The following is a 22,546-nucleotide window of genomic DNA, read 5'->3' as shown; positions in this document are numbered from 1 at the left end:
AAATCCTTTCAAACAAAAACTTAGCAACAAAGGATCACTCAATGTATTGTCACAATTATCATCATCACAATACATTCATAGAGCATTTGCTCCTCTATCTTAATTACCAACCATTTCTTGAGAAATTTTGGTTGAATAATTGTTGCAAAATATAATTTTTTCACATCTTTATCCCAAACATCCACCAAATAGATCAAGCCTAAAACTAGAAATCAGAAATGATTTTCAAAACCATGAGAAAATAACATGGTCCAAAAGTAGCAATCAAATATAGATAGGGAGAGCTCAAACCATTGTCTGTAGTTGGTGCTGGTGCTGGGGAGTCGACCTCTCAATTGGCTGGAGTTGAAGCAGTGACATCAGCATCGAGGGGTAGGGAGGTAGGGCCCTGAAGCATCCTTCTTCAATTATTGTATAGAAAGTGGCCAGCCCTGTGATCATTCCGAACCGAGTTTGATAAGTCCCAAGCATGGGTCAAAAAAGGAGGATCACCGTGGTATTTGACCCTACTATTAGAAGGGTGTCTAGCATTGCTTTTCCCATCAAACCTACAGTCCTCGGGCCGCATTGCACTGCCCATGCTTAGGGATTTTGGTCGGCCAAATCGCTGTTTCCCATGATCAACCAGCGAAGGGACGCTTACGTGAATAGTTGTGGTTGAAGCCAGCGAAGATGGATAGAGATTTGATAGTGAGTGTCCGCCTCCACTTCCACCGAATCATACTCCATCACCACTTCCAGCCTGAGTTGCAGAACCAGCTGGTTTCACACCAATGATCTTCCCTGCCATGATTAAACCCATAGGTTTGCTACAGAGGTGGGATGAATGAGAGGTGGGATTTTGTAAAGAGGCGGGATTTATGAAACGACTTGGTCTTTTCTTCTTTTTTTAAGTAATGCACGCGTTTGTCAGAATTTTGACGAACACGGGCACTTTTTCTAAAAAAACCCAAATGTCATTGCCAATTCCTTCTCCGTCGAAACCAAATGTTGCATTATCATTGGAATTCTGACAAAATCAGGCATTTTTTCAAAAAAGAATCAAGTTTGATCACAATATACCTTCTCAGTCGGAATTTTAGGCTAAATGTATTAGTGCTAGTTATGGTTCCTTTTTGTCAAATGGTCTATTTGATGGGTTCTCTCACTCCTTGTGAGACCTCTAGTTTTAGCATTATGGCTGTTATGAAAAGGTTCGAGGCTCTCCCATTATATCTAATTAGAACTGAATAAAAATAAAATAAATGAATCACACCAAGGATTTTAATGTTGATGGAACTCATTGTGGCAAGAACGTCTTTAAAGGTCAATTTGATTTCTTCTATTTCCTTATCTCAACTCAACAAGTTCCTTCTTGGTGGAATAATTTTGGAAGACTCAAAATAAGGATCATTGAAATCAAAATTTAAGAATATTTATTATTTTATCTACTAATTGTGAATATTTGGAGTTATCAAATGATTAATTTGGATATCCTAGGGTTTGTAGAAAGGATTAAATACTATAGAGAATATATGAAGAGAATAGTTGTTTTAGAGTCTTTGAAATAATAACTAAACTTTATATTGTGGCTATGTAAAAGAGAAGCAAATGAGATTTTCCAAGAGAGAAGTATAGTGTTGCAAATTTCATACCCTTGCAATTCAAACCATATTTTGTGTACAATTTGTTGTCCATTTATTTAACATTTTTGTAGGATCATTTCATCCATTTCATTAGATTTCTTCATTTTTAGGGTTCTCAAGTCCTTTCGAGTGGTCATTTTTTCATGTCAGCTTTGTGTTTTTCCTATGCTTCTCGTCTCTCATCATTTTTCAACATACATTATCTAGGCACCAACACTTCTCATGGATTCCTACATGCCACACTAGTGTCTTAAAATAATTTGTCATTTAAAGGCTACTTTCAAGCGTTTTTCCGCTTGTCATCTTTCTAATTTAGTGAAAATGACTCAAAATGATTTCAAATAGCTTATCAAACCCTTTCTTTTCCCTCTTATAATTTCTAAAGCCTAACTTTTATTTTGGTAACTCGCTCTCTCTCTCTCTCTCATAAATTTTTGTGATTCTCTTACATTCTTCTTTAAAGCTCTTTCTTTTTTTGGGCTTCCTCAATCCTCTACAAGTGATATGGTACTTATATCTCATTACTATTACAAATTTCTTTTTCTATTCTCTTATGCATCTTAGGATTACCCCATCTCTTCTTCTTCATTTAATCATTTTTATTATATCTAGATGCATTTAGAATAAGGAAAAAACATTATTTCAAGTATCTATCAATGGACGTTGAAGGACCCAAATAGGTTTTTTAATGAGGCAAGCTCCTAAATAGCTCTCAAAAAATTTCTGTTCCTCTTATGTGTAGGTATTTTAAGGGAATTCAACTACATAGAGGTTTGCAAGTTCTTGTTTATTTCTCATGTCTTTTATTATATCATTTAAAATCTTTTTATTTAGTTTATTTATCTATATTTTGTATTATCTAGTATTTGGTAGCATGTTTATTTTTTGTTCATCTTACAAGTTAGCTAAATGATACAATTGATTCCTCACATTTTTAGGTGCTTTTTGGTATTCTATTTGTATGGATGAAAACACTATGCATAGACAACGATTCTATGTATGAACACCCATCCAATGCATTGATGTCCTTAGTAGTGACTTAAAATGTTTTTAATCCTGGGTGTTTCGTTAGTGATATTTGTTTCTCTATAAGTAGCTATTTTCACTAGTCTACAACTAGTAACCATTTTATTAAGTTATTATTATTTTTTTTATTAAAAGTTAAATTGGTTTATGCTAGTGTACAGGGTAAGGTTAACTCTCAAGGAAGATTTCTTGCATAGAATTTAACTTTTTCATTCACTATAAGAAGCAATACTATAGTCATGAAAATCCTTTGGAGGAGATATAAATAATGTTTCAATCCATGATTGTGAGCTTAAGCTAAGAGTTTTCAAGAATTTGGTACAATCAAGGGTAGATCTAACTCAAGTCGGGAGCCTAACATCGGTGTAAATTGTTTAGGTCTTAGAGTTTTCACATGCTAAGAAAAATGGCCAAATACTATTTCCTACTACAAAAATAATCACGTTGGTAATTTTATGATCATCAATAGTTTTGAGATATTCTACGTGATTCAATGAAGAGGGGTAATTTTTCCCCTTAATGTCCCAAATACAAGTTTTTGTTAGATGACAAGATATGGGAGTAGGGTAAATGTCTAAAAAATATGAAATGAAAACCAAGGAAGGTCCTAGGAGTTGACTAAGAGTTTCCATCAAGGATGATAAACTAAGAGAGGTTTCTCATGCTATGTTAGTTATGTGTTGAATCATGAAAGCATTATTCAACTCCCATGTGCACATATAAAATTTAAACACTCATAGCTTTAAGGATGCACTTAAATTATAGAATGATCACTAGTAGTCAAATATGCTAGGATAATTGTATGATAAAATATGACACATTTTTAGTTTACTTTTAGATTTTTGATACAAATATAAATGTTTTTTCTACAATGTGTTTATGTCCACTAATATAATTATTTGATTAGTTTACTCCAATACATGCAAATTGATATATTTTTATATATGACTGTAACACCAAATTATGGACATTCGTGCATAGTTAGCTTGGGATCAATATGTAAAAGAGAGCAAGTTGGTTACATATTTTATTTTATTGCATTTAGATGAAAAAATATTGTGGTTGTGAGGAGAATTTCACAACTATTGACATAACTTGGATTGGGTAACCATGTTGGATACGTGTCTAATAAAATTGAATTATGGACTAGGATAGGATTAATGATTAATGTTATTAGACTTTCACAATCCATTAGGAAACCATTATTATTTTTGGATTTGATTATGTAATTTTTTTGTATCAATATTAGATCACACTATATGATCCATCATCAGGATGCTAGAAAGCTCAAGGATATGAAAAACAATAGATAATGATGTCAGGATTAATGATCAAGATAAAATAGATAAAATAATTAGACTAATTATGCGTGAACATAAAGATTTGGATAAGAAATGAATGTAGGGATATGTACAAGAACTTTGTTAATTATGTGTGCTAATCATACAAAAAATACATAAATACTTATATAACTATATCAAGGCTCAACCCCAAACTACACATAAAACAATATCAGAAAATGTATCAAGATTATATTTTTCACCATTACAATAACCGAATAAAATTTGGTAGTAAAAATCATATAACTTTATTATTTTTAACATTGTGAGAGATTATGTGCCAAATTGCATCTCTACAATTTGAAGACATGTGGGCAATTTTATTCTTACAATTAATATGAAATATTGTGTCTTGACTTATCTAATATTTCTATTAGAAATTAGAAATTCCATTTCCTCATTCGTTTCCACACCCAAGTTATTCAAGTATGATGAAAATATTTATGAATAGACATTACATCAACTTTATTGTTTGGATAAACATTATGTACCATACATAGTATTTTTTAACAATTTTTTATGTGAACACATTGTACGAGAGATTAATGGCCCCATCTAGTAAGTAGCACAACATTGTTAAAAATCTCACAAACTTGACCATATGAACTTCAACTTAAAACCAATTACCATACTATGTCATTTGATTTACCAATACATCGATTTAACCAACCATTTATTTTAATTTTATCAACATCAAAAACAAAATATCATCACACTTTAAATTCTTCTAAAATTAAAATTAACTCAAGAGTAAACAAACCATTCATTTAAAAAAATAAAAATTATACGCTATATCAATTAGTATAGAGAGAGCATACCAATCATATGTAGCTATTACATAGTTTGCAATGGAAAGGGGAGATGAAGATAGAAATCACAATTCAAAGTAGTTCTTTCAATTATAATATAGAACACGAAGTGTAAATCATTCGTATGTTGTGAACAACAGACCAACTTATAAGTCAATATATGATTCATTATATGAAATTTGGACGAAAAAAATCTACAATTTGAAAACCATATTTTATTTATATCAACCCACTCAAAAGTGGCTCTTAAAGCATACCCTAGAATGATAAAAACATAAAACGTGCACTTATTTATGCTACAAAAAATATCTAATGCTACATCCTTATCACAAACTTAAACGTAAGACCTGTACATAATTGTAGGCCTTATTCATCTTTCATATCCCAATTAATTCTTCCATATATTTTCACACAAAACACAAAAATATTAGTATTTCCCGCACATCCGGAGGCTTATACTTCTGTTTCTGTAGTACAAATCACAATGAATAACAATTACCATGCATAACAGCCTTATGAGATTAATTAGGAAAGCGGCAATGGCGACGTACTTCACCATCTTTGCCAAGAAGAGGCCTGATATTTCCCATCTTTATCATGGATACCTTGAAGTTATGGAAGAACGCCTCTGGGTTGTGTATGTAATATTCAACCAAGTTCTTTGTCCTCTCGTCAGTGGAATAAAGTACCTGGTCAGAGCGCAGAAGTCCTTCCCCAGAAGGAAGGTTTCTATAGTACCCATTGTCAAATGTAATAGGTGTTTTCAAATCTAGATTAGTGAGAGGATTGGTATTGTTGAAGCCGCAGAGCTGCTTCAATGAAGTAAGCAGTCGATTTCCAAGTGTGGGATCTGGCTGACTCTGAAGTCTATCCCTGAATGAGGAACACCGTGCTTTGCCTATTGTATGAGCACCTGAAATATATAGCCAGAATTCAATTGAAGATCAGGATGATGATTTACTAGGTTACCCATTTTTTGAAAACTCTCCTAAATCATTAGATCTTGGGGTTTTATAAGTCCACAACTGAAATTCTTAGGAATAGAGCTGGATCTATACAAAAGAAGTAAATGATGTGTAATACCTGATAGTGTTACCATATCTTCTTCAGTAAGACCAACATCGTGGAACATTCTAATGAGTTTGCCAACATCTGAGTTAGGAGGAGGTAACTTCTCATTTGCTTCCTTTCTGTTTGGTGTTCTGCTGTCCTTCCTTCCCAACTGTACCAGCCATGCTGGCCCTCCTGTCTGCAAATTAAAAAAGAAAGTTTGTCGATGTAAGTAGCAATTTTAATCATATTTATTAATTTTGCATTCAATAGTACATTCAAAGTTTTGATTCTTTTAGATGATTTATCTTATTTGAGATGTTTATTGTAGGTTATTGCCACGGCAACAACAAGAGACTAGTAACTTTAGGTACAGTGAGTGCAACATGATCTCATTTGATAGAAACAACTGATAACAAAGCAAAGAAAGATCGCTTTCAATATCTGTTCCACAGTGATGCAACGAACTTCAAATTCCTATCTTAGACTAAAGACAAAATATTGATAAGGAAGAGACTTTTATGCTTATACTTCCTACAAGCCAAAGGAACAATGATGGGACTTTCAACAAAAATGTCATCAATCATTAGAAAGATGTTTGTTGAAGAATGCATGGAGAATGCCGCCTATCTACCCATGTGGTAAAGCATAAAGTTCAAACGAATCCTACAACTCATTCTTGAATAGTAAGTGTGGTAAGTTTACCAAAACCACTGAGTCTCTAGCAGCAATTGCAAGGATGTCAGCACATGAAACAATTCCAGGGCAGGCAAACTCTAGCTCTGTTTTGATGGAATCTATAACTTCAAATCCACGCAGGGAGTTGTTATTAGGACCTGCAGTCTTCTCTCCGAACGTTGCGTTTCCATCCAGCAGAATAGAAGCATCGCAGCCCTGCACAAATCAGACCCATTTTAGCGAGAAAGAAAAATCATTGTACCTTACATAGATCAGATGGAAATAGAATTTGCTCACACCAATGATATTATTGCATTGATGGTGAAAGACTAAAACATCATGTTCTATTCCCCATCTTCTACATGTGAAGAATCAAAAGCCCATCTATACTATAGGTGTTTAACCAAGTGAAATCACTTCAATTATCTTTGGACCGTTAAAGTGATAACATGCCTAGAATCATAAAACAAGATCACAGAACATCATAGTGGCATGCAAACAAGTGTGATAAAATTAGCTTTATGTAAGAAACCTATGGAATAACTTGCAAATGGGTGGAAGTTCATTTACTTGAACAAAGCAGTCATGGAAGTGCATGCGCAGAAGAGAGGCAGCCATGCGTGGATCTTGAGCTACAGCTCTTGCTACTCCATCAAAAACAATGGCCTCAGCCTCTGGACAAGTCCACCAATAGTTCTCAGGAGTCAAAGACTTCCCACCAGATTGTGCACTTACATTTTCCCATAAACCCAACAGTATCATTAGCACAGAAAAGAAACTTGGAGTGGTAGCCATGCTTCAACTCAAACTTTGCAATAAAAAACAAGATTATCTTAGAAAAATGGACCCAATACAAACGCAGATGGATCAGTTGTAGATATGTTTTGATATCCCAACAGAGCTATTATTTATAATGTTCACAATTACATATGAACGTAGAGTGGGTCAAGGCCTGTCTGTCACACATGTTGCCTGGACGCGTTTTTAACTGAAAGGATTCATCATCATTTTAAAGTCCTTTTGTCTTACATCTGACTTATTTGTGACTTTTTCTTCTCGTCCTTCTATGATATTCTCTCCTGACAGAGTATATGAAACGATTCATATTGGTTATTGTACTGAGATAATGCAGGATCATAGCTGGAGTCCTAGAGGCGAAGTAGTTAGCGTTCTTTCTGACCTCCTTCCATGGCTTCCCATAATGTATTGTTGTCTTTTCTGACGAGGTTGTCTATTTTGTTACTTTATATGTTAGTCTAGATTAGGCAAATATGATGTCGAGTACTAAAGGATACTCTAGATCAGGCAAATATAATAAACAGTACAATGAATGCACATGTTAGGACTTGGACTTTGAAAAAGCCTTCTAACGAGTTCTATTCTTGACATTTTAGATAGAAAAAAAGTATAGTCCAAAGAGATTCTTCCTCAGTATTTGAATAGTTGGAAGTTTTCTTTTAAGAAAAAAATAAATTAATTTTGAAAAGGTTTTGGTTGTTTTTTTACTCTTTGTGCTTATGGTATATAGAATATATGGTATTTGTAAGAGAATTTTTGGTTGGTTTGTTGTAAACATGAAATTTTATTGTGTAAATTATATATTTTTTAAAGTATATGTTGATTTTAAGTTGTATTTGTAAGTTAATTAGTCTTTATTATCTCTTAAAGATTTGTATCGTTAGTGTTGATCTCTTAAAATTATGGTTCTAAGAAGTCACATGCGATCAAACATCCATCATATAAATAATGAAATAAAATGGTTGTAATAGTGTAAGTTCTATTGATAAAAAATAAATTAAAAAAATGATATAATATACAATGGTGTACCATTGGTAAAGAATAATAAACTCTGTGAAATCATATGTGAGCATTAAACTATATTAGAACATAGTTCCTAATCCAAAGACTTGAGACAAAAAAGTACATGATCTAAGAAAGCTTAAATATGCTAGTGTAAAAAGATACCTAAACAATTATTATTAGATTACATTTTACTCTAACACCCCCTAAGTGAAACTTAGGGAAAAGTTAAACTAATCTATAAAAAACAAAAATGGGTCCTAACAACTAGGTCTGATGAGATATCCATATACAAATGAAAAAATATGTCTTACAATTGAAAGGAAATGCCATGGCAAAAAATTCATATACAAAAAGAGAAATGTAAAATGTGAAAGAAAGAGGACTCATGTAGACCACCCAAGGGAAACTTTATTCATGCCATGCATCGATTGTGATTAGATGCAATGTAGTATTGCCAAAGGTTTAGTGAATATGTCCACAACATGTTCTTCAATAGGTAATGCTCTAAGGAGAGATGGCCATCATGACTTCATGGATGAGATATCAAATAAAATATGTTTATCTCAATGTGCTTCATACTCTAATACTTAAGTGGGTTGCATATAATATCAATGAAGCTTTAGTTATCACACCAAAGAAGTGTAGGACTATCAAGTGACAAACCAAACATTTTTATGATCTGTTGAAGCCACAAAATCTCATGGTTGATAAGAACAACACCTTGATACTCAAGCTTACTAGCTGATAATGCAATAGTGATTTGCTTATTACAAGAAACTAGACTACAATAAAGGTAAAAGAAAAACCCAAAAGTGGACTTCCATTAGTTAACGTTTCCTACCTAATTTGATTCAATTAAACCTACTAACTTTGAAGTTCATTTTGTGTATCGAATGACAAAGTGTGTGGTTCCCCTAATATATATTATACCTGAAAATGTAATTTTCAGCCTTCTAGTGGCTCTCATGAGGATCATGGGAAAATTGAGTAACAGGACCAATAAAAAAGTGATATTAGGGCATGTGTATTTAAAAAACAAGAGACTAGAAGTATAAACTAGCTATGGAAGATAGCATCAACATGAGATGTAGTGCAAGTGACAATCAATGTGACATAATACTAATTGTGTAGGAGTTGAATTACAATCAACCATGTTGAAATGATGAAGTAGAAGAATGATATAGATTTTATAATGAATGGAGATATTCTTAGAAGAGTGAAGCACTTGTAGTATAAGAAATAAGTATAAAAGCTTAAGATCTATCATGTCAAAGAGCTTCATCAACAAATATCATATATCTTGAAGAATGAACGATGAGATACTAGTGAGAATCAAATCATCTACATATAAGACTAGTATCAAAATATTAACTCCTTATCTTTGGCTATGGACTATGTGATTATAGTGGTAGTGTGTGAAGCTAGATGCAAGTGGAAAAAATATCTAATTCATAGGATAAACTAAATTTATGTGTGATTCTACATTAATAAACAATACTCATCATCTATAGCTTGATTCCACTTTAAAATAATTATGTTAAAAAGGATATTAGACCAATGCTCCTCTATAATGATATTCAAAATTGCCTTGTGGGGAATGCTAATGTGAATATAATAAGCATAATTGAATGCCTTAGGTCAAGAGAATGTATCTCTAAGATGTAGCTAAAACATAAAATTGACCACTTCCTTGAGTGATCATGTATTATGTTTGTCAACACCATTCTATTGAGGAGTATAAAAAAAAAATTAATTTTTGATGAATACAATGGTCAATGTAATAATCTTAAAATGCCTAGTTTACATATTCACCTCATTATCTATTTGAGCCTATTGAATAGAATAACTTGATTACTTCTCCACAAACACCATAAAATATATTGGAAGTGCAAAGAAATCACTCTTTTACTTAAGAATCTACATGCATGTGAAATGAGAGTAATCATCAATTAATGTAAGAAGATAGTTCGCTCTTTAAAATGAAGGAGTGGTAGAGGAAATAATGCTATTCTCTAAGAACTCTAGTAAGGTAGAAGCATAGTAAGACTTGCACTTGGTAAATACGTCTTAATATCATTTTCCAAGAACACAACCTTGAAAACAATCTTTTATGCATGAAATATTATGAAGATCAAATAATTCTTGTAGATACTTGCAGTTAACATGACAAAAAAAATCATACCAAAGTTCAGTCAATGAATCTACACATGGAAAATGTATGGTAAACCACTAGATGAATCAAAAGCATGCAACTTGTATAATCTAGAATCATGATAACTCTTCCTACAATTATAATTACCTCTAGATAATGGGGATCATAAATGACAACATCATTTGACAAAAAACTCAACTATCTTAATCCCTAGTGTGATAAATATAGTTAAAAAAGAGTTGATTAGTAGAAATGTTGGGAACGAGGAGAACATCCTTAGTATGGCATCAATTATTTCAATAGTCCCTAAATCCAAATTTAAAATTTGTGAATAGTTACCCACTACAATATAAGAAGTACTACTATATAAATGAGACTCGAATAAATTAGTTGAATGAGTCATATGACGCAAGGCTCTCGAGAGTATTAGCCTTGGAGGAACTACCATTGCTTGATGCAGAATTATATCTTAGGCTTTTGTGTCTTCTTACCCTTTCCCTTGGCTGATTGGACAACCAATGCATGCATCTTGAAACTAGAAAGTGACTCCAACAATGTCAACCTAGCCTATTCCTATGTTAAGTTGTCATAAAAGATGTAGAATAAAAGAAACGTGAAGGTGTCTCCCAATGCATTCATAATGGGATAGAAGGTAAAAGAGTCCTTCCCAAAACCTTGTAAAAGTAACCTGATTGAACAACCAATGCATGAGTCTTGAAACTGGAAAGTGATTCCAACAATGTCAACCTAGCCTATTCCTATGTTAAGTGATCATAAAAGACGTAGAATAAAAGAAACGTGAAGGTGTCTCCCAATGCATTCATAATGGAATAGAAGGTAGAAGAGTCCTTGCCAAAACCTTGTAAAAGTAACCGCAATGAATTAAAATTTACCAAAATAATCCTCAATAGAGAATAATGTATGAGGTGCCACTGTAACTTTGTCTGAATTTGTAATGCCCAAAACTCGTTAACTATACCAAACTCGTTACTTATCATAGATCTACTTAAGAGTCTGACAAGTCTATATGTGAAACAACAAGCTATCTAAAACATGAAATGGAATAAGACCCATACCTTCATCCATCTTTCTCAAACGTGAACAAAAACGAGGGTTACAAGTCTTTAGCCTCATGTATAATCATTCTATAAAGAGAAACGAGAGACCAAAGATAACGCGCAATTTGAAATCTGTGTAATTAATATGAGGATTGAACTTGTGAGAGACGATAATATTGAAGGAAGGTTTCATACTCTTTCATTACTCAAATCTGTTGACCGCACAGAAACTCCATATTGCATCACAACTAGTTGATTACTTAGTCCACTGATTATAATATGTATTTCACTGGACAAAAAGAAAAATGAATCTACAGATCATAGAGGCAAGGGCAGTTTAGCCAGTTGGTGGTGGCCATTTTTAGGACCCTTCCTGCACATCTAAATTAGCCTTGTTAGCCATTAGCACAAAAGACCGGGTGAGATGGCTAGTCTCCCTAAAATTCAGTTAGCCCGTTTACTAATTGTCTGTATTAGTGCTTTAAATTCTTTCATTCATGGGGAAGATGCAGGAACCATTGCCTTTAACTTTCCTCCCCAGACCAATATGACGGCGACAGGAGATGCTTCCATTTCTGATTTCGAGATTCGGCTCACCAGGAATCAACTAAACTCTGGCCTGACCTCAAGCCTTGGATGGGCAATTTATAATGAGTCAATTCCTCTCTGGGATAACTTTTCTGGAGCTGTGGCAATTTTTTCTACCCATTTTCAATTCCTCATCACTAAAGAGGACGATGAAAGAGCGAGTGGGGATGGACTCACTTTCTTCCTCGCGCCTACTGGATTGAACATTGCCAACTCTAGTCCGAGGGAATATCTTGGCCTCTTCAAAAACACAACAGATGGAAATTCATCGAATCAGATTGTGGCCGTGGAGTTCGACACATTCAAGAATAATGATTTCGATCCCAGTGATAACCATGTGGGAATTGATGTCAACAGCATTAAATCAAAGAAAACCATCTCATTAGACGGTCTTTTCGGCAACGGTACTCTCAGCAACGGATTAAAATGGGACGCATGGGTGGACTACGATGGCACAGTAAATCGGCTTCAAGTGTTTCTTTTATTTAACCCTAATTCTACTGCTGCTTCTAAACCAGGAAAGCCAATCTTGTGGTATGATATAGATCTGCGGCAATATCTTCCCCAGAACGTTAAGGTTGGTTTTACGGCGTCCATTGGGAGTGGGTACGCAGCAGAGCTTCACAGATTGTTCATTTGGAATTTTTTATGTCAATATTCGTCCAAGATTTCAACCCTAACCCCAATGGGCCTAATCCCAGCTCCAGGTCCGGCTCCCGACGTGAATGTTACTGGCCAAGGTCAGATACCAAAAACTAATTCTATTGCAAAGATCATATTGATATCAGCGTTGCCCTTTTTCGTTGCCATATGCGCTTTTCTCTTTTTTGGAATCAGGTGGTACATAAGGACAAGAAAAAGCAGCGGCGAGGAGAGCGATGAGGATCTCAATATATTGCTTCGCGAGGTAGCGCAATCTGCTCAGGAGTTTCCATATGCTGAGCTCTGCGCCGCTACCAACAGTTTCAGCAACAACAAGAAGATTGGAGTTGGTGGGTTTGGATCTGTTTACAGAGGCACTTTGCCTAGCACAAACGAAGCTGTGGCCGTCGAAAGAGTATCTCCATTCTCAAAGCAGGGCAAACGCGGTGAGTACATAACTGAAATCAGTATAAACAGTAAGCTCACTCACCATAATCTTGTGAAGTTTTTGGGATGGTCCCATCGAAATGGCGACTTGCTTCTGGTTTACGAGTTACTCCCACACGGAAGTCTGGATAAATATATTTTTGAAAATCCCGAAGCTCCACTAGATTGGGATCGAAGATACAGCATAGCCTGTGATGTAGCTTCCGCTCTGGTTTATCTTCATGAGGATCTCCATGAGAGCATTCTACACAGAGACATTAAAGCGAGCAATGTGATACTGGATTCTAATTTCAAAGCGAAGCTGGGTGATTTTGGGCTTGCAAGAATCGTGGAGCGCGGAAAAGGAGGACATACGACGACGGCAGCGGGTACAATTGGGTATATAGCGCCGGAATGCGTAACAACGGGAAAGGCCACTCGACTGTTTGTCACCGACCATGCTTTATCCGGACAAAACGTTACATTCAGAGTTTACCTTTGTCGTTCGACTTTGCCATTTTTATTTTAAAACACTATTAGTAGAACTGACATAGTAAAAATGAATCATCAGAAAAGGAAACATATTCATGTAATTCTTTGTCCACATAAACAAAGTTTCTCTAGCATTCAATACCATGTTCAAGAGAAATTTACGGTCGTATCAGGTCACCATATTTCAACCGTGGACTGACATCTTTTAACAGTGATTCTATGTTCTGTTTGTGTGTGCTTGACAGTAACATAAAACCCATCAATTTCACCATGGAAATTCAATGTGAATTCAAACAAGTGCGGTTTTGAAATCGAAGTGCCAATAAAGCTGTTTGCATAAAACACACAAGACAAATCATATCTTCCGTTGTTTTTGCTACTATTTTTGGTGTGGATTACGGGGGTGTAAAGTGCGCACCGAGAGGAAATATTAATGGAGTTGTCACAAAAACACGTTTAAAATTTAGGTATTTTAAGAAAGTAAGTATTTCATGTCACTATTCTTTCAAGATAAGTATTTCTATTTTTATTAGTCCCTCTATGGCAAGGGCAATGTTGGATGGTTGGAAGTTTATTTGAATTGATTGTGATTGGTTCATTATACTGTAAGATATTTTTTTAATTTTTAATTTTTATCAAAAAATTGTTTAATATTATTTTGTAAAAATTAAAATTATTTTCTAATATTTATATGTATGTATATTGTACATAATTTATGTGGAAGTCAATTAATTCTGATATGCAAAAATATAACAAAAATTTAATGGTTTTATGTATGTATATTGTACAAGTAAAAATTTAAAAATATTTTCTTATATTTGTATGTAGATATGAATGTATGTAGCAAGTCAAAATGACATACAACTTGCTAAGATTGCAAGTAAAAGATACATTTGTTCAAGCTCTATAACAATATTGACATGAATTTAAAATTGATTTTTGTTTGAGTTAATGCTCTTTACCTCTGTGTGGTGAAGTTTTCTTAAGTTTATTTATGGATGTGTTTTTCCATTTTGTAAAAGGTGTATTTGTAGTGAAGAACACACTTTTCTGCTTATGGTGTAGAGGTTATGTACGGTCTTAAGAGTGAATTTGGAGCTTTCTATGACAAGAATTTGAAGGTTTACTATCATTTTATATAGCTTATTTTATATCATTATTGCAAATATTTTTTAGTTGTGTGTATTTTGATTGACTTTCTATTTTCTCTACTTTTGGACATTGAGAATGGTAAGAAAATTTTAGTAATTTTTTGAAGGTTGAGCATTACAATTTAATGGATGCTAAGAAACTTTGCAATTAGAATTCAATTCATGTCTTTATAGCCATATCAATAATAATTTCCAATAAAGTATCATTCACCTTTAGTTTTTGTAGGGTATTTAGTTGGTTTAGAGTGAATTTTATTTTTCTTATGGTATAGTGGTTGTAACTACTCTTGTGAGAAATTTTGGAGCTTAGCATGGTGAGGGTTTGAATATTTAGTTTTATTTTAATATCATTATTGCAAATAACTTTTCTAGCTATGTGTTTTTCAAACACATAGAAAAAAGGGTTGAGCACAAGATTTTGGTGGATGTTTTGATTAAGGTAAGCGGGAAAAGGGCCCTAACCTGTATAGAGATAAGCAGGGCTTCAAAAGGACCCTGAACCTTAGCACAAAGAGGAAGGCAACAACCTCCAGGGGAAAACAATATTCAAACAAGGGTTTTCAAAGGACCCATAAACCTTCAAGGGCTTTCAAAAGGACCCCATACCTTTACTCCAGAAGCAAACTAACTAGAGAGACAAGAGTGGACTACACCATAAACAAGAGAGGGGATACAAAAGAGGGAATTTAACCAAGTTCCCCAAACCTTCACATAGGGCCCAAAAATGGTACCCTGAACCATCCAATAACATCCAAACTAGGAGTTCCAATAATAAAACCACCCTTTAGCTACCAGACCTCTCTCCACCTCAATGGGAGAGGAGACCACAATAGGAGCAGATGAGGGGAAGGTACCACAAACAGGAATCCCAAAATGACCTCCATCCCATAGCCGAGCAACAACCATTGAGAGAATACCCAAAAGAGAAACCATCATCCTCCCTCCACAAGTAGATCCCATCCTCTATCAAAGATTATCCCACCTCAATAAGGAAAAGGAAAGAGAACAATGGGAGCCAAGCTTGCCATCCCCTTAATGTAACGTCAACATAGAGCCCACCTCAATAGGGATAGGCTTCACCCCTATAGAAGCCAAACAAGACAAGGCCCATCAAAGAACAAAATCCCATTTGATAAACAAAACACCCTCTAAACCATACCTTAACCAAGAACAAACCATGGCTAGAACAGACCCTTGCAAATTGCTAGCATCCATTTGGTCGATAGGAGGGACAACATCCTCACCACACCAAAAACCACAAATATTGAAAAAACCAACAACATAAAAAATAAAACACCAATTGAAAGGACCCATAATACCCCTAACAAACATGAGAGAGAACACAAGTGCCACCACTGAGAAAGGAATACCACACTTCCATTCCCACCAAAAGGAGAGGAAGCCATTAGAAAACCCTAAGAAAGGTACTTCCAACAACCATAGTGGGGCTAGAAAACCCACCAAATCCGCCATCTAACTCTTAGCCACACAAGCAATTGAGAAAAAGGCCAGAATAAAACTCTTAGCCACACAAGCAACTGAGAAAAAGGCCAGAATAAAACTCTTGGCCACACAAGCAACTGAGAAAAAGGCCAGAATAAAACTCTTAGCACACATCCACCTGGCATAGACCACCTCACAACAGATCGCAAAAGACAACTAGAAGTCCTAGGCCAAAAACTGGGGACCCAAAACCCCCCCGTAACACCAACAAAGAGAGGGCCAACAAAAGCCCCACGACACCAAGCACCATGCCTCACATCCCAAAAACACTCGTTAGACACCAAGGTCCATTGGCAACTATAAGGCCAAATTGCACCCTAGAAATATGTAGATAGTGAGGAGGTAGGGGAAAACCCAAAAACATCAAACCCCCAAGAGTGGGGAGAAAGAACATAGTAGGGGGAGAAGGAGCTAACGACATCCATCAACCCCTAGAACCAAGGGGAGCACCACTGAGAAGGATCCATAGCTTGTGAAGAGAGGTCGACTGCATCCAACAAACTCTAGTGCATCCAAAATACACCAAGGGTAGACCACCATAGTAACCACCTGTCCAGAAACCTCCAAAAACTATATGGGCAAGAATGGAGAGGACCGGTCAAAGCAACCATCCTCCCCATCATCGTTGTTCATCTCTGCCTCCCCTGCATTGCTCTCAACTCTTGAAACCCTCGCCTTCTCGCTCTCACTCATCACTCTGAATTGTTTTGGTGGATGTTAATAAATAAAGTAGTTAGAGTTCTATTTTTCTCTACAAGCATATAACTAACAAGTTACTCTAAAAATTGAAATGTGGTGGAAATGTGTGTTGGAAATTTGAGTTGTGTTGTGTTATCATTGATTACAACCTATTTGGTATTTCCATTGATGTCATTGTGCATTATGTGGATGTTGCAGATAGTCCAAAAGTAAATGTTTTGATTTTGTTGTGCGATCTGGTAGTGATATTGAGTAAGTTTAAGGTGTTTCTAAAAGGTTGGTGTAGTGAAAGTTTCAATATCTAGGAAACTATATTAATGCAAGAAAGAGTTTTTAATGTCCTTGCGGAAGAATGCTTTGCACTCCTTTGGTAAGTGAAGCCTATGGAGTGCACTTCTATAATATCCCCTTTTTGGTTATCTGAGAAAGCCAAGACAATTATCTAATTTTGTTTTCTTACTTTATCCAATAGTTGCAATTAGAATCAAGTAAAGATGTTACACAAGATATCAATTGCCCATTATATATATATATATGTCAATGTTTGATATACATTGATGGGGAATTCTATGTATGTTTACTGATTTATCACTCGAGGTAATAAATAATTGATGCTATGTCTGATACATGATATGCTTATGCAATCGATATATTGCTTCTAGTAGTGGGATTTCTATATTTGATATATCTATCTATATATACAATGATGGTTGTAACAGAGTTTTGAATATGGCAATATTATCAAGTAGTGGAAATAGGGTTGTATCTATTATATAGACTGTAGTTATATGCTTTGATATTTGGCCTTTGACCTTGTTGTCTTCACGATATTGGAATTATGAAGATGTAGCTATTGTTAACGATGTTTTCTCTAGTTGATCTTTGAATGCTTGCATAAATAGTGGTGCCTTCTCTGTTATTGAATGTATTCCTTATGCAACTGGTTCTTAACTCGAGGTCAAATGCTTAGATCGAGCTATCCAATTAAATACATACAAAAGAGATAAAAGTAAATCAGTCCTCTTAAGAACATTTGGAGCTTGATTTGACACTTTTCTTATGATGCAAGGAGGCACAGTATCAAGCTACGTCTCTTGTTTGCTCCACTAATTGCATTCCTTCATTAATAACAAATCGATCAATCGGAGTTGATTAACATAGTTCTGGTTTGAATAACTAACCAATGGAATATTTAGTTGATGATTGAATTCCTTGATTTAACATTTAATTATTGCCTAATCATGGTTGAGTGTCATGTTCTTTGAAGAAGAGATGTAAATACTTATGACTTAGTAATTCTTTTATAGGCATATGAAGGGATATTGCGGGCTCTCCTGCTTAAGATTACTTTTCCTTTAGCAATTCAATACCTGGTTGCATCTTCTATGGGAATATTTTTCCATTTAGTAAGGTATTTTTTAACAATTCTATTTCTTAAGGTTTGTTTTCTCATATCTATAATAAATTAATTTCCCATCCTCATCTAATGGCAGTAGTTCTTTGATGCTATAATTCTTTGTCTGAGAGCCTTTTTAAGGCAAGGTACACAGAAAATGTTATGTATCTTTCTATAAGGGTAATTCTAGTTAGTAAGCTATTTCTTCGATCCTTTTTATTACCTTATAAGGGCCATAGAATCTAGGCTTTAATTTCTTTTCTCTACTTTTCTTTAGAGTGGATTACCTGTATGGTTGGAGCCGAAGGCATACCAAATTCCCTATCTAAAAACTTCTTTTCATCCTTTATTTGTCTACATACAATTTTTGTTGATCCTGAGGATTTTGCATATCATCCTTAAGAGTTTTAAGGATATCTCGGCCTTCTTATTTCCATTCCTTTTCCTTACGTACCTTACTATCTCCCAAAGTCAATTCTAGGAAGGGTGATTCATCATATCCATACAAGGTTTTAAAAGGTGACATTGCTATTGACATGTGGTATGCTGTATTGTAATAATATTCACCCAAATAGAGCTATTTAATCCATGTTCTCTATTGTCATTCTACATAATTATGTATATACCCTTCTACCCATTTGTTTGTTCAATCATTGTTTGTCCATCCATTTGGGGATGGTAGCTAGTATGTGGAGTTAACTCGATGCTTGCTAGATTGAATAATTCGGTTCAAAACATGACAAGGAACCTACTATCTTTGTTACTTACTATTTTCTTAGATAGTCAATGAATTTATAACATTTATCTAAAGAATAATTCAGCTACTTGGCGTACATTAAATTCGGATGAGATGGCAAAGAAGTGTGCATATTTAGTTAAGTAGTTCACTACTACAAAGATATAGTCTTTATCCATTACCTTTGGAAGGCTAGTGATGAAATCCATTGAAATACACTCCTTTTTTTCTTTAGGAATATATAGAGGTTGAAGTAGATTTATGGGGAAATTTTTTTCATCCTTATTATGTTGGCATGTAGGGCATTCCTTTATGAATTGAAGCACATCATTTTTTAATCCCTTCCAAGAGTATCTCTCTCTTATTTGTTTATATGTTTTAAAATAACATGGGTGCTTCATGGAAAGTTTTTTTAAATCTTCCCTTTGAGTTTAGATTCATGCACTAGATATATTATGCCTTTGTATAAGATAAGGTCATCCATGAATTGATATTATGTCTTTGTATAAGAAGTATTTAAGGCTGTTATGATTGGTTCATACCACAAACTTGGAATCAACTAAATATTGCCAAAATTTGTTTAATGCGTGCATGATGGAAAGCATCTCTTTTTCATAGGTGGAGTATAATTGTTCATTGTTATTTATATTTATACTTTTGAAGGCTATGGGATGCACATTTTACATAAAAAATACTTCTATTCCTTCTCTTAATGTATCATATTCCAAGACAAAGGGTTGATTAAAATTGGGGAGTGCTGAGACTGGACAATTGCTCTTGGCTTCCTTTAATGTGTCAAATATCTTTTGTGCCTCTTCTATCCATTTGAAAGATCCTTTTATGGTTAAATCTGTTAGTGGTGTTCCCAAATGCAAGAACCCTTTGACAATTCTCCTATAATAACTGCATAGGTCATAGAATCCTCGGAACTTTGTAATATTTTTGGGTGAGGGCCAATCTTATATGGCTTGTATCTTATTTTGGTTTACTTGAACTCCTTTCTCACTAATTATGTGACCTAGATATAATATCTCGATCATTCCAAATTTGCATTTGGACTCTTTCGCATATAGGGAGTGTGCCTCTAATATTCTCAAAACTTCATCCAAGAGATTTAGATGATCTTCCCAGATTTTACAATATATGAGGATATTATCAAAGAACATGAGTAGGAATTTCCTTAAGTTCTTGTTTAAAATGTGATTCATGCAAGATTGGAAGGTCCTTGGTGCATTGGTGAATCCAAAGGGCATAACCAAAAATTCATAATGACCAAAGTGGCATCGGACTACGGTTTTGTGGATGTCTTCTTCTATCACCCCTATTTGATGATAATCTAACCTTAAGTCAATTTTTGAGAAATAAACTACCCAATGTAATTCATCCAAAAACTCATCAACCCTGGGTATGGGATATCTATTTTTTATTGTTTTTTTATTAAATGCATGGTAATAAATGGACATCCTTAAGGTTCCATCTTTTTTCATCACCAAAACCATGTACAATGAAAATGGACTTAACTTGGACTTATGTACCCCATATCAAGAAGTTCCTTGATGATTATTTTGATTTCACCTTTAAACCTTTTGGGATGCTTGTATGAGGTGGTGATCATGGGTTTGGCTTCTTCTTCTAGTCAGATAGTATGTTCAAACCCTTGATGTGGCGGCCTGTTTGGTGGTATCTTCCCAAAAACTAGATTATGTTTCTTTAGAATGACTTGGAGATCATCATCATGTCAATACTTGGTTTTGTTGTTCATTAATTTGGTGGAGACTAAACATTGTGCTACCCATGCCACATCCCCTTGTCCAAAAATACCTTTCCATTTTTTAGGTTGATACTACTCTAGGAGTTCCATCAGCTAAGCCATGAAAAATGGTCTTTTTGACCATTGTCTTCAAATTTAAATTCTATTGTTTAAAATTTTTGTGAGTATCCTTTGATATTCATCATCCACTAGATATCGATGATAGCATTGATATTTCCTAAGTCCACATTATAAAAGTCTTCAATGATGGTGAGATTGTTAATACTAATCTTTAATGTAGGTACCTTGGTTGTACAAGGCATGTGGTAACTATTTTCTACTAGTACTTTGAACCTTTCACGATTTTAGTTTGAAGGTTTTCCTTTCTCACTAATGCTGATCTAATGAAGTTAGGGGTGGCTCCACTATCTATTAGGATCACAATATTTTTTTCCTTGTAAAGTCCCTTTTACCTTAAAGGACTTAAAATTTGGTGTAGACATGTTGGCAATAACACTCTCCCCTTTTTTCTTTTGGATGGTTACTTTGGGTGTTTTCGGTTGGAGTGTTGATATTATCCTTCCCTTTGTTTATGGGTCTTACTTCTATATAATGGATATTCCATTTTCCTCAACAATTATGATTTGGTCTCCATGCTTGTTTGCATGTAAAACAAATTTATTCTTCTTTGTTTGTACTTTGTTCATGGGTTGGAATTTTTATCTTTTTTGATTTTGTGTTGGTTTCCATATCTCAATTTGTCTCATTGCTTGTTGTAATGTAACTAGATTTAGAACCCTTATCCATCTTTTGAGGAGTTTTTTCAATCCATCTATAAATAATGCAACCAATCTCTTTATTGATATGTTGCTGACAAGTACTAAGAGTTTTTGTAAGTTTTTTATGTGTTCTTCCATAGGTCCTCCTTATTTTAATAGTGCTAACTCTTTGAAATATAGCTCTGGGTCTTTTTTTTCAAATTGTTCTTTCAAGAATTCTGTGAACTCCATGTATGAAGTGATTTGAGCATGATTCATGTTTATCATACCATGATAGCACCATTCATGTGTGAATCCTTCTAGATGTACGATTTGCAAATTTAATCATTTCTTCTTCCATCATAGGGTTTAATTAAAAATACGTATCAACATTTTGTACCCATGCTCTTGTCATAGTTTCATTTGATCCACTAAAATGACGTAGTTGGGCCTTCTCTAACTTCTTCCATAATCGTGAATGATGATATTTTTTTAGTAGATATTCCATCCTTATATCCATATAATCTTTGATAGATATTTTGGTTTCCAATATACTGTCAACCCAATATTGGTAAAATCAATTCTGTACCTCTACTAGTTTTGGCTCTATGTTTCTTTGATCCACCTTAATGAAGGTTGGAATCATAGGTCTAAGATTTATAGTATGGTCTTTTGATTCTCCTATACAAACTATTTTATGATTACTATTCATAGTTTGTGATAGTGCTTGTATAATTTATGTCATTTGTTGTTGTGTGTTGTGTTGCTCCTTCATAAACTAGTCCATTTTGGTGTTGAGTTCTCCAATTTTTATCCTTTCATAGGCAGGTAGGATTGTGTGCTTTGATACTACACGTAATTTCC

At 34.4% G+C, this 22,546-nt stretch overlaps 2 protein-coding genes across 2 annotated transcripts; one reads left to right on the top strand and one right to left on the bottom strand.

The window, feature by feature from the left end:
- Positions 1-4,995: 4,995 nt before the first annotated feature.
- On the bottom strand, positions 4,996-7,418 carry LOC131052720 (peroxidase A2). The gene is made up of 4 exons (XM_057987309.2): positions 7,099-7,418; positions 6,556-6,744; positions 5,884-6,049; positions 4,996-5,713 (listed from the first exon to the last, which is right to left on the bottom strand). The coding sequence occupies exons 1-4, from the start codon at positions 7,321-7,323 to the stop codon at positions 5,322-5,324; spliced, it is 972 nt and encodes a 323-aa protein (XP_057843292.2). The 5' UTR covers positions 7,324-7,418; the 3' UTR covers positions 4,996-5,321.
- A 4,547-nt stretch (positions 7,419-11,965) lies between these two features.
- Positions 11,966-13,726, top strand: LOC131052698 (L-type lectin-domain containing receptor kinase V.9-like). Its single transcript, XM_057987277.2, has one exon. It carries the CDS (start codon positions 11,966-11,968, stop codon positions 13,724-13,726), a length of 1,761 nt encoding a protein of 586 aa, XP_057843260.2.
- The last annotated feature ends 8,820 nt before the right edge of the window (positions 13,727-22,546 follow it).

This window comes from Cryptomeria japonica, chromosome 5 (assembly GCF_030272615.1).
Source record: "Cryptomeria japonica chromosome 5, Sugi_1.0, whole genome shotgun sequence".
NCBI classification, from domain to species: Eukaryota; Viridiplantae; Streptophyta; class Pinopsida; order Cupressales; family Cupressaceae; genus Cryptomeria; species Cryptomeria japonica.
This window is presented reverse-complemented; position numbering and strand designations above follow the sequence as displayed.